At 38.7% G+C, this 13,838-nt stretch overlaps 1 protein-coding gene across 7 annotated transcripts in view; it reads right to left on the bottom strand.

Moving 5' to 3' along the window:
* The window catches only part of LOC121322053 (tensin-like), a 309,001-nt gene that overhangs the window by 191,806 nt on the left and 103,357 nt on the right, over positions 1-13,838 (bottom strand). For all 7 annotated transcript variants that reach the window (XM_041261524.1, XM_041261522.1, XM_041261526.1 and 4 more), the window contains exon 2: positions 7,940-8,054. In XM_041261524.1, coding sequence (XP_041117458.1) covers positions 7,940-8,054 — 115 coding nt within the window. The remainder of the gene's footprint in view (positions 1-7,939; positions 8,055-13,838) is intronic.

The following is a 13,838-nucleotide window of genomic DNA, read 5'->3' as shown; positions in this document are numbered from 1 at the left end:
CTTCATTATACCAGGCCACTAAGGTTGCAGTCGTGCGCTAGACCGCAAGACTGGCACTGTTGTCTCACTCTGTGCAGGGGCAGCGTTGGCTGCTGGAATGCTAACGCACTCTGATCGAGTGTCATCATCATGTAGTCAAATCATATGGTTTTGTGTTTTTTTAAAAATAGTATTTTGGGGGAGATGCAGTCCTGCTTTTGATTAACTATCAAAGGCCAGGTATTTATCATGCAGCAGGTCAATTGGTTTGGCGATTTTAATGGCCTCGTCTTTTGGGGAGGGCAGCTATCTGCCCCCTTCCTGTGCCTTTCCTACAGTCAACCTCTCCACTTATCAGCAGAAAAAAAATATAGGCAGGGGTTCCCTGAGGCGAGGCCAAATGCCAAATATATAATATATGTTATCCTAGAACGTATACTATGCATACAAGTGTTGTCAAGTCTAATCTGTAATAAATATTTTATCTATCACAGTTCCCTGACTGAACTGCCATTCACCCTGTTGCAGGTAATCCTCACAAATCTGATAACAGAGAGTGTCAGCATAGCAAGGGTAAAGGTGAAACCTAACCCGGGACCCGATTCTATTGCATTTTATCTGGGAAAACGCATTTCAGGAATCAGTGATATAATGTGGAGCATTTCTTATTTTGATTTGATTAGTACATCATTGATGACATATCAAAATAACAAAAAATGGATCTACACGTATTTAAGATATTGCAAACATTTTCCTAAAGCCCAGAAAATGTCTTTGAACTGAGCCCGGTCTTTCCGGATAAGAACTTATCAACCCTGGAAGAGTAATAATATTGATTATGGTAATATTTACAGACGATTTCAGTTTTGCGGTCTCCAAGAGAAAACAACATCTTGCTACCATTTTATATGGATAAGTGCTCCTCTCTATTTTTCAATTCCATGTACGCTGCATTGGACTAGAACAGCAATTGCTCTGCATGAAGCTTTTCCGATAAGCTTCAATCAAGATGAATTAACTGTTAGCTAAATGTGGAGAAACCTCGCCAGAACTTGCACTAAAGATTCTAGCATTGTAATAGACTGCCTAGAATTATAATCCTCTTGTGACCCTCACAGATTTGGAACTAAACACCAGATGGGAAGGGCAAGGCAATTATTCCATGTACTGCAAGAGACAGAGCTCATCGGACACCCACCACCCACATGAGTCATTTGCAGTTTCCCTGATTCAAGTTGGCCTGGCTAAAGGTTGTTATTCTTTGGATGCCAAGTAGATAAATGGTAGACCACAAGAGGGCAGTCTTGCAACAAAGCAATAAAATAAGCATCTTCCTAGAAATCCAAGTTCAATTACTTCAATTCAAAAAATGCATGTTTTCATGGCAGATGATAATGAGGCTTGTACATTTAGTGCTTAGTGTTTAGAAGTCTAGTGACTGGGGAACAATAGTGAAATTATAGTAACTGAAAAAGTGTGATTGTAAGGAGTTATAGCTAATGAAATAATTCCATAAATCGTACCTGCCAGGGGAAGATTTATGGATTAGCGCCACCCCTTTAATGCACAGTCCATAATCAGTATTATCTTAACTGTAGTATTTATCCCCATTCGAGTACATCAAGTGGATTACTGTTTGATTAAGTACACGACTGGAAGCACAATTTACCTTCCCTTTAAATTTACTCTGTGTGGTTCTGTTGATATTTAATTTGAATCTTTTTAATATTAATTGTAATATCATATTACTAACAGGAAAGGGCTAATATAAAATGTGTTTAGTTTACTAAAACTAATGGAGTAGCAGCGTTAAAAAAAGAGAGAGACAAAATAAAACTTGTATTACACAAACACAGCTTCAGTAGTGTTGTGCTCATTAAACATTTGTCATGTTTAGTCCACATCAGTTTATTTGCATTTAGACTGTATTTTACATGTTACAGATTGTAGTCTTTTCAAACCCATTTAGAGCCTTGAATGGGGTACTCCACTATATGAAAATAACCATATTGTGCAACTCAGAGAGCTAGCCCTAACCTAATAGATTTGGCTCATACCATGCTAGAATCAAGATTTGAAAAAGAACAATTGACCAATACATCCCAAATACATATTTAACAAAAGGTTGTGTGCAATTGCTTGTGTGCACGAAGAACTGACAGACCTGTTCTAATAATGTACTGCATGGATGGAAATATGACTCTCATTGCACAGCAGTTTGATCCATTCCTGGTTTTACTATAAGTCTAATAGTGTGTTACCTATACATCAGGGCTAATCAAGCTTGTAGTAAAACCTGAAATGGGTGAAACTGCTATGGAATGGCAGTCTTATTTCCATCCCTGTACTGTGACACAACGTGTCCCTGCGCTTCCTTCTGCACTGTTCCCCAGGGGACACATTTATAAACGAGAAGTTTAGTCACCGTGGCTTTATACTTTTGCAATCAAGATTTCAAAAAGGAATCCACTGCTGTAAAAAAGCAAATGCCTGCATTTGAAGGTATGGGATCTGAACTCAACATTCATATACATTTATGAGAAAGCTATATGTTTTCCAATGCATTGATGAGTTTTGTTTTAGATTATTTGGTTACTGACTCCTGTTTACATGTTGTTCCCCTTTTATAAAATAGTTTTTTTTTTTTGTTTTTTTTGTTTTTTTTACCACATGTATTCCCCTTGCCTTTGTATGATTTTTTAAATTATTCTCAGCTGTAAGTTATGTTGATCTGATATTTATTAAATAAAAACCCAGGTATTTGTAATGTTATCTACTCCCCTGGTAAAAGCCCAGATATTCCTGGCATTTCAGACTGTATAAAATCACCTCTATTATTAGTGTATTTTCTCAAAAAAATAAAGACAAATTCAAATAAATCAAGATCATGCATTTTTTTAGATCAATTTGGCAGTGGCAGCATTCAGACTAAATTAATAGTTTTAGCTACAATATCAATAAAAAAGTTATTGAGGGTAGAAAATACTTATGGATGGATAGATTTGAAAGCTTTTGGTTCTGGGATGTACAGTATACACAGTAGAAGAATAAGCATTTATTTACTTTCAAAAGCACACATTTCTTCCAAATATTTCCTCTTTTTAGTAGCACAAAGTATCTTGCAAAATATCAAATTACCAAACAGAAAAACCAAAAAACACATACACAAATTTGTATTTCTGTCTTTACAGGTATATTTATGTCAAGCAGGGTACTTCAGATCTGTACAGTAGATGGTTGTGCATAGCACTACCATATTACTTCCACTCTAGCCAAGCTACCACTGTCATTTAACATGTGCACAGATAGCAATCAATTTGAATGGCAGTTCACTCAAGATTAGTAGTGTTTAAAAAAACCACAGAGTGATTCACCTGGCTCAACACTTACATGTGGCTGAAACTTCAGAGTGCAGTTTCTCACCTCCAGCCCTGCGTGATACTTAACCCTTTCTCAACTCCGCAACCAAAACAGAGAATGTCAAACAACCTTCAATAGAAATCTTTAATCCAAATGTAAACATACATGATGGGAATCACCTGGAAAAAGTATATGAAGCAAGACAACCTTTCCTACATTGTATGTAAGTTAACATGTCAGGGTGTCTCTTACTGTAGAACAGATGTCATCTTGTGCAGAACGGCAAACACCTGTCAATACAAATTTTTATTCTAGACAAAATTTACAGTGAATCTACTGGAAATGTTTATATAGCTTTACGACCTTTGCTTACTGTTATAATTATACATGTTGTATTAAGTTATTAGAAATCACAAAAAAGTAGGGTCAGGAACTCAGCTCCAAAGGACCAGTAGCCTAAACTGTGGTAGTCCAACTGAGGACAGGCCAATGTGGACCAGCTGCAAAACCAAGCATTGAACTGAAGGCTCCAACTCCAGACCAGGTTTGCATATATTTATTTACTTTTTATTAATTCATGCTCTCGCTCCTCCTGTATCTGTTTGTTTTCGCTTCCCTCTTGGCACCACCCTGTCCCATAGCCATTTTTAATTCCTTTCCTCTACTGTTCCCTACCATGACTAGCTTTAATATCCCAGTAATCCTCACCTCTAGTTCTTGTCCTCTGGCTTCTCCCTGCCACTGCAAATATCCCTGCCACTGCAACTCCTCTAACCTGATTTCACTGCCTCTCCCCCTTTCCTCTGCTGCCTTGGATTTCTACTGCTCACTCCTCTCTTCCTTCTCTTCTACACATACCTCTGTCAAATGCGCTTACTTCCACTCCTTCCACTCTTCCCTCCTAACCCCCCCCCCCCCCCCCCCCCCCTTCCTCCCATCTTACCCCTGATGACTTTGCCTCCTTCTCCTCCAAAATCACAAATTTCCACAAACTCTTCAGTACCTCGCCTCATTCCTCACCAACCCATGTCCTCTGCTCACTCACTCCCCATCACCCTCTGCAACCTTTACTATTCTACTCTCCTTTTCCTACTCCTCGCCCATCTTGGACTGTGGTCTTTTTTCCCTGCTCCATAGCCATAAACCCATCATGTGTGCTCTGGACCACCTCCCCACTCACCTCTTCCAGGCTGCTGCCCCAGCTCTACTCCTGTTCATTTCCTCTCTTCTCAACCTCTCTGCTCTCTGGCTGTTTTCCCTCTACCTTCAAACAGGCCTGCATCACATCCATCTTTGATACAGTCAACCACTCTATTCTCCTGTCCCCCCCTCGCTGACCTGGGACTCTCCGGCACTGGTCTTGCCTGGTTCTCCTACCTCGTTGATCGCACGTACTGAGCGTCCTGGCATGGCTCACCCTGTGCTTCTTGCTCTCTTTCTACAGGTGCCCCCAAGGCTCAGTCCTGGGACCCTTCCTGTTTTCTCTCTACACCCGCTCCCTGGGCTCACTTATTTTCTCCCATGGCTTCTCGTATCATCTCTATACTGATGAGGCCCAGATCTTGTTCTTCTTTCCCCCCTCTGACTCGGACATTTCTTTCCATATCTTACCTGCCTCTTGGCCTCCTGGATGCACTAGCATCATCTCAAACTCAACCTCTCCAAATCAGACCTCCTTTTCTTCCCCCTCTTCCTCCCCACTACTGATCTCCCTATATAAATTCCTCTTGAATACACAACCCTCTCTCCCTCCTCATCCACCAAGACCCTCTGTGTCACCCTCGACCTCTCCCTCTCTTACTCTCAGCACAGCTCTACTGTAGCACGCTCCTGTCGCTTCTTCCTCAGCAACACGGGCATAATTTGCCCCTGCCTCACCAACTACTCCACACAGCTCCTAGTTTAGGCCCTGGTACTGCAACTCCCGGTCTCCTTCTCCACCCTTGCCCCTCAGTGGGGGAACGGCCTACCCACGAATATCAGGACTACTCAGTCCCTGACCCCTTCAGACGCCTCTTCAAGACACACCTGTTCAGACAGCATCTGTAAATCTCACAACTCTCAACTACTATATGGCACCCAGTTGTACCAGTATTGCATCAGCTTGTACTTGCACTGAACTGCTCCATACCTTGCTATATTTTATTACTGCTCTTAACTATAACTACTTCCTGAATCTTGATTTTACTCTTATAGGTATCCGTATACATGTTTTGCTTTTGTTTTGTTTTTTTGGGGGTGGGGGGGGGTTGTAATTGCTCTTATTTGAAATCACTCTCATCTGTTATCGTACTTACTACGTGCTCTTACTGGACTTTACTCATTTAAGCAAATATTTTTAATGCTCTTAGTCGAACTCACTCTTAAATGTAATTATTTACTGTATTCTTGATTTTGCTCTGCTGAATTTTATCATTTTTGCTACTGATTTTGTTGTACTTTACTGCTCTTATCTGTAATATGATACTCTGTAATGTGATATTGTATAATGTGATATTTTGTAACAATTGTACGTTGCCCTGGATAAGGGAGTCTGTTAATAAATAAATACATTATTATTAATAATAATAATAATAATAATAATAATAATAATAATAATAATAATAATAATAATAATAATAATAATAATAATTAAAAAGTGTTTTTTAACATAAGAATTGTGCTGAGTTTTCTTTGCATGGGATGACATCATAAAATCATAAAAGTAAATAAAAAGTTGCAGTAAGCAATTGTCTTGACAAATTGTCTTAAGAACATAAGAAAAGTTATGAACAAGAGGAGCATTGGGTCAATCCATTCTTGGTAATCCATTCCTAACACCCACCACTACCAAAAAATTGGTAATTTTTATACAGAAAAATAAAATGCACCCACTGTTTGACTCTTGTGGTTTATGCATTACCAAAACCCCTTGGTGAGATTGCAGCCTTATTATGTACAGTTTAAAGATGATTCTATTAAAGAACACCAAGAGGAGACCGACCCTCACAATCTTACCAGAAACTGGCACTGGCATGCAATACCTGGTCTCCTCACTAGAGGGTGCCCTGCTCAACGAGGACTGCAGGAGCTCACATAAAAGCTTGAACTCCACTCATTACCAGCTGTCAAAGTTGAATCTCCCAAACTCTTTGTTAATACCTCACTGGGACTGAATATTTTACTGAGCCTCTGTCAAGATCAGCTTTCCAGCTATTAAGTTATTGGCTGCTGGTGTTGATTTTCCAACAATTTTCCAACAATCAATAAATAAAAGATGAAAATGAGTGACAGTAGTCACACTCATGCGCTGTAAAGAACATACATATTCAAGTTTATTTGATAACCCAGTTTTGTACTGATAGGTCATTCCACACAGCAGCGTTTTATCGCTCTCACAAGAACATCCTACCATTTTGTAGGTCAGGCTTTCAGTACATTTTGTATTTTAAAATAGATGGCAGAGACACACTCAATAAAAAAAAAAATACAATGGAATGACCCACTTACCAGTTTTACTTTGTGCAGTGTCCTGACAGTATTTTTCCAGACACTCATTTATCTTAGATAATGCTGCATTGCTAATTTTAAAGGAAGACAGTCACAGTGCCAGGTATTTCAGCAGCTGTTCTACACAAGCCTACAGTTTAAAGTTTCTTTATCAATGCAGTATGCACTAAGTGGCACAGTTAAACAAATGTTGTTGAGCTGGGTACTGTAGTCAACACAAATCAACACAACTGGTATTCTTTATTTGGCAGAGGTCCAGGACTGAAGTGAGTATGAGATACATATTTATGGGCTCAGGTACCTTGCTTTGTCTAGTTGTTGTGCAGAACAAATATATTACGCCACGTGAATCAGGATTTTGTGTGTGTGTGTGTGTGCACACTCAAAATAAACCTTTAATAAATGTGCTACAGAGAACAAAAATTGAGTACATAACATTACCAACCTTATAATTGAACACTACAACAGTTAAGAGGGTACATAATGACAGATAAGGGCAAAACCTGCTGTGGAGGGTGTACTTGCTATTATGAACTTCCATCAAAGTGCTTGAAACTAGGATGCTATAACAGTGTCAGTTTCTAGATACTAAGTTTCCAGTAAAATTGAAGGTGAGATAAACCTTGTAAAAGCATAGCTGTGGCGTATGCAGGGGGAGTCACACGGTGAGGGCAGTGCAGGTTTGGGTCCTGGTTGTGTGAAGTCGCCACTGTTTGAGACATATTTGTTTCTTTGAAAACTGCATATTTGAGACCTATATGTCAAAGAAAAGGCATGGAACTATTATATTAGTAACAATTACTTTAAGATTGCAAAGCAATCGGATTAAATAACAACGATTTATTAACTTCTGTACTGTATTTCGAAAACGTGTTTTTTTTTTTTTGTAGAAGTAAAACTAATTTACCTGTGTATATAACTGTATTGATTTTGTTACACATAAATAAATAAATACAAAATAAAACCAAAAGTAGTCCAGTGCTTAATTGGGGTTTGTGAAATGAGTCAAAGATGAACCCCAATAACTTTCCCCAGTGTACTCCATGCTTTCTACCCATTTCCACATGCTGTATCAGCCCACACTGCTCCCCTACTCTTGCTCCAGTCTTACCCCGGCAGGTGAGCCCCTCCTTGCTGACAGTCTGCTTGCACACAGCACAGTGCTTCCCCTTCTTAAATGTCTTCACTCGGAACGTGTGGGAGTGGGCTGCCTCAAACTCCTCGGGCTTGCAAGAGAGAAAAAAACAAAAGTTAGGTGGAACAGGGAAGTATGGAGGGAGAGGAGGGGAAGGAGGCTAATTCACAAGAATCTCATTCTCATGCATTGTGTCAGTATCTGACTAAATTCGCAAATCTGTAAGGTTTTGCAGTGTGTAAATGCACTTCTTTCACTTCTGGAATTCTGGGATTGAATTTAGCTCAGGTCACATGCAGTGGGTTTGGTAGTCCATAGCAAATGTTAGTCCACATCACAAAAAAACACCACACAGTTTGACAAAGAGATCCTTTGCTGAATGGGCATGGGGACTGAACTGCTCCTGGAAGGTTAGTTCCTTCAGTTCAGGGAAGGCTTGAGACATACTATAACTTTGGCACTTTTAGTTTTTTCCCATCTTCTACCCCACAGACGATTTTAAAAATGGACCGATTTCCCTATCAGGTTTCACATCCCTAAAAATCCTGCTTCTCCCCCTCTGTTCTTTAATACCCAGCCTTGATCATTGAGCAGATGATCTCACTTCCTCAGAATATTTATTCAGCTGGTTTTGATTTTACTTTTAGCTGATGAAGGCTTTTATGCTGAAGCCACAAGGTCTTTTATATATATATATATATATATATATATATATATATATATATATATATATGGCATACCTTGTTACCTTTTACGAGCAAAGGATCATTTGACATGTCATGACAAGTTTTACAGGTGAAAATCTTCTTAAACACTGGGTTTGAATCCTGCTTAAGTCTCAGGTGAAAAGAGTTTGTCTGTCAAAACCTTGCCTCCAATTTAGTGGTGTAGAAAATATGTATTTTCATTTTAAAACATAATAATAGGTAATACACTAAGTTAAATAAACATCTTTCAGTTTGCACTTACTGGTTACTTCACCTGGAGAGTGAAATTGTCCTGCCCTTTGACACCTTTTCTGTCTTTAACCAATCAGCTGCTTACCCTATGACTGACAAGGACTTAGGACTTCTTCACAAGTGAACTTTCTTTAAACTGAATCATGTTTTAAAATGAAAATACATGTTTGCTGTAACATGTTTCTTTCAAAACTATGCATTTAAGACACTGTACAGTATATAGTGAATGGAAGGGCATAACAGGTAAGATTTCTGAAATAATTTTCAAGTAATAATTAGTCTGCATCGCAAAAGCAGGTTTTCTAAAGAAAAAAAGGGTTTCAGAACATTGGTTCCAGGAGTATCTACAGACAAACGGAAAACATCTACATTAGATCTACAACACTTTCATGCTTAAACAAATCAGTCTTTCCTTAAGTTGTTCCTAGATTATTTTTCCTTTCAGCAAAATAATTGTAACAAATTTACTGGATGCACCAGGAATATCTTCCATTGAAATATTTTCTTAATCTAATCTGTTGAATTATTAAACTTAAGGCCAATAAAATATACATATTTCAAAGTTGACAAAAACCCTTTATTGCTCAAGCACTAATTACAATGAAAACAAACTTCTTACTGCTTCTAAAAACATGAATACAAATTAGAATATTTCAAATCCAAACATGAACCCTGTTCTACAGTGGAAGCGTATGACACTACCCGCTATGCCATTTTCAGGCTTACAAAAATAACAAAATAAAAGCAGAAAGCTTAAAGGTATGAGTCTGACCCCTTAGTTGTGTATCTGTACAATTTGGCACAATTTGCATCCTCTGCTAAAGAGAGGCCCAGAGGGGGTTCCCGAGTGGCACATCCAGCAAAGGCGTTCTACGTGGAGTGCAGGATGTGCTGTATAGCCCGGAGATCGCAAGTTTGTATCCAGGATATGTTACAGCTGACCATGACTGGTTCCTAGGGAGCGGCGTACAAGTGGCCGAGCGTTGCCTGGGTAGGGAGAGCTTAGGTTGGCAGGGGAATTCACGGATCACCCCGCATCAGCGACCCCTGTGGCCGATAGGGCACCTGTGGTATCAGGATCTGTGTTGTCCTCCGGCACTATCGGTCTGGTGGCTAAAACTGGCTATAGTGGATCCGCAGTGCGAAAAATGATGGATTGGCAGGAGCACGTTTCAGAGAACGTGTGCTCCAGCCATCATTTCCCGAGTCGGCCCGGGGGTTGTGAGCGGTTAGCCGAGGATATAGATAATAATTGGGCAAAACCAGGGTAAAAAATTGGCAACGACTAAATTAAAAAAAAAAAAAAAGAGAGAGGCCCAGGGTTACAATTCCTGCTCCATAGGGATGTAACCTTGCAGCTTACTAAAACACTCTTTTCATATTTTGTACATTAAACTGCTTGCAGGTATTTATTTGTATATTTATGTCAGCTGCCATGGGTGTGTATGGAAAATACTGTCTTGACCTTATCATATAACTACCATGGCAGTGGAATTGTATTAAGGGTTCTGCACAAGAGCACTAACAAGGATATGGGTCATTGAATGGTATCACAGTGATAAGATTTCCATATTTTGACAAACAAATGGTCACAATGCTATGAACCAATAAACATTAGTGATGATCCAGTGCAGTCACTCATATCAATATCAGTGTGAAATTGTATCAGGTCCCATTGGTATGTTTTTAAGAGCTTACAGACCATAGCACTGTTTAAAAAGCAGTGAATGAAATTTACACACATATAACGAAAGAGCAGCAGGTCCCTAACCCTAATATGATTATGTTTATCTTGTTAGCAGAAAACCCATTAATTGAATTATTCTATTTAAGCTTCTTTAATCGCAAAAACTGATCCCCATAAATCTGTCCTGATCTCTGGAACAAAAACTGGCTATAGTGAAAAAATAATACCACAGATGAGTGCTGAGCTTTAATTTTACTTTGGTGTGATACCACATCATTGCTAGAGACCAGTTCCGGTAAGGAATATCTTATGTCATCGTATTTACAGTATGGTCATTGCACATCAATATCATAGCTAAAGGAGCACACTTTCAATAATTGGGGAAACTAATCCTTTAGCTATTACATTATTGCCATTGTAATATCACATCCCTGTCAGGAGCCTTTCTTTTGTAATGTAGATAGTTAATCCCATTTATTGTACTGTACCACTTTCTTGTAAAGCGGGCCTAGTTTTTGTACAGTGGATATAATCCCAATGCTTTTATAGGATTGCTGTCAGATTACTTTTGTTATGAAAAAAAAAAAAAACTCCTACGCTAATTCTATAAAAGTGATTATATCAATAGTGCTCCACCCTTAAAATCAGAGAATTTAGAAATCTAGATTCTTCTTGTTGCTTTGAAATTGGAATGCTCTCAGCAAAAAGCCACCTAGCAGGTTGGTTTACATTGTTGTCATGGTTACAGCTCATGTCTGACCCTTTTTATGGTTCACATCGTTTTGATTTATTTTCAAGTGTTTGATTTGAAATTTTGTGCTCCCTGACAACAAGCCAAGGAGTTACACAAAGAAAACTTAAACCACTGTTAATCTGCTCTTTCCAAAAAATAAAAGTCCAGATGTTCTCTCTCACTTCCCCAAATGGTTAGTTACGGCATACGCAACAACAACAACATAAAAACATCACATTGGCTTCCCTATAACTCCGACAGCCACTGAAATCAATTTAGCATCAAAATAAATGACCCTTCAGCAAAACATGTCTGAAACAGTGCATTTTGATTTATATAAATTGCAGTAGTGTTTATTATTGGCAAGATCTTGGCTTTAGTGCTCCCATGAGTTAGGGAGACAAAAATGTCAGTGACAGTTTCTCCTTATTACTCTACATTGCAGACCAGTTGCCTACAGACCAGTTGCCTGGTGAGCTCAAGCAGACACCAGCATGGCTGGCCTTCGTCCTCCAGAGGCTGGTAGCTCTCTGACATCTACTGTCCAGTTCCTGGGTGTTAGGAGGCATTGGCTTGGCCATGGGATCTGAAGATGCCCACTGACCTTCAGTTCCTCTGAGCTGTGTGGGGAATTGCTAGTGTGAGGAAAAATAATTGGGAATTTTAAAACCTACAAATGGCTGTGCTTGGAAATGCCTTTCTTCAGGGGGCTGCTTTGTGTTTTGAAAAACAACAGCAGCAACTTTAATTCAGGGAAGTGCATTTTTATTTAAAGGTATTTATACTTGAAAGTGACATGCAACAGCTTGTCTACATGGATGTTCAGTGGAATTGAAGAATTTACAATCAATCAGGACAGGGACAGATGCTGCAATGTTATTGCGCACAATATTAATATTAAGCCAAGAAACTATGGTAAATACATATGTTTATTAGAGATGAGGCCTTGGTTAAGCTCTAGAATAAATGGAAAAACACCCCCCTATTTACCTAAGTAGTGAAAGACCAAGAGTAGCCCAATTTCATGACCAGTTTAGCCCACATGGTACTGTACTTAATATTTAAAATATGATAATGAGCAATGCATTGGTACCCAAAATTGTGTCCATTAATTAACACTGTAATACTAGTACCAATTTATTTATCTTACCCAAAAAATAGTTTGTTCAGTGTTGCCCTCCACCGTCTTGGCTTTCTGTGTCCATTTGTTCCTTGCAACCAAATCTTTCCCTGTCTCCTCAACGTGAAGGAAGCTGGGCAATGAGCCAAGGGAGTTTGAGGTGAGAAGGACCCTCTGTATCCACATGTGTGGGGGCTTCTTTAGCGGGGAGTGCCAATACCACAAAGATAGAAAGGAAATGGATTTTCCTGCCAACTATAGGAGGGCACGAGGTGGCTTTGCAGCAGACTGCCAGTGTGCCACTTAAAGTGGCCAAGCACTGCCAAGCAATGCACTATTTATTTACATGTTTAAAGCACCTTGTATAGATCCTCATGAGATAAGAGAACAAAACTCTGTTGGAAGCAGCTCATTTAGTTTAGGTCACAAGAAAAACAATACTGTATTGTACATACAATTTATTATAACAAACTATTATAATGATGTATTAGTGTTAATAGTGTTAACACGTTACTGAACAGTAACTACATTTCTGGGTATTATTTTAGTCTTCTGTTATTCAAGTTGTTCTAGGTGTTTTAGTTGGTTTTAGTTTCTAATTAACTTTCTTTTTTTTCTAAAATTTCAAAGGGTTCTATAATGGTTTGATTTTTAAAAAGCGGTTAAGGTATTTCACCGCATTTGTTTAAAGGTAATTTAGATTAATTTAGAGGTTGGCGTGATTGGGACAGTAGATGGTGGCCTTCATATTGACTACCCAGAGTAGCCTCAATATTGAAGGTGACACTAAACTTCACTTGATAGGAGTGAATTGCAACTTTAAAAAAGTGGCCTTAATTGTGTCTTTTTAGTGAGATGGCCTTATGGCAAGGTTTTAATCTGCTGCCAATGTATAGCTTTATCATGGTTATACTTTGCATTTACCATAGTTTATTAAGGTTTGCCATGTTTTTATTATGCTTTACCTTACCTCTCTTGGCTTTAAAATGCTTACCTATGCTTTGCTATACTTTTGCTATGTTAAACTTATTATATACCATAGTAAGGGGCAGTGTGTGCAGTACACTATAATCAGTGCTCAACATATTAAATCGTCCTTTGAAATATAATACAATGTATTTCTTTTCCATATGGGGGCTCCCTCTGTACTGTACATTACCTTTGCTGTGCCCCATGTTGTCCGTAACCCAGCATTATATTTTGAAACATATTGCTGACTCTACATTTTTTAATCACACATTATGGGTCAAAAATACTAGGGCAATACATTTCTCAACATATATTTGGAATGGAAACATTCACCATGAGAACAAACCATTTCTAAGGAGTGCTGTGTATCCAGATCACTCTCCCTTGTGCAATAATGCTGGTTTTCT

This window comes from Polyodon spathula, chromosome 10 (assembly GCF_017654505.1).
Source record: "Polyodon spathula isolate WHYD16114869_AA chromosome 10, ASM1765450v1, whole genome shotgun sequence".
Classification (NCBI taxonomy): Eukaryota; Metazoa; Chordata; class Actinopteri; order Acipenseriformes; family Polyodontidae; genus Polyodon; species Polyodon spathula.
This window is presented reverse-complemented; position numbering and strand designations above follow the sequence as displayed.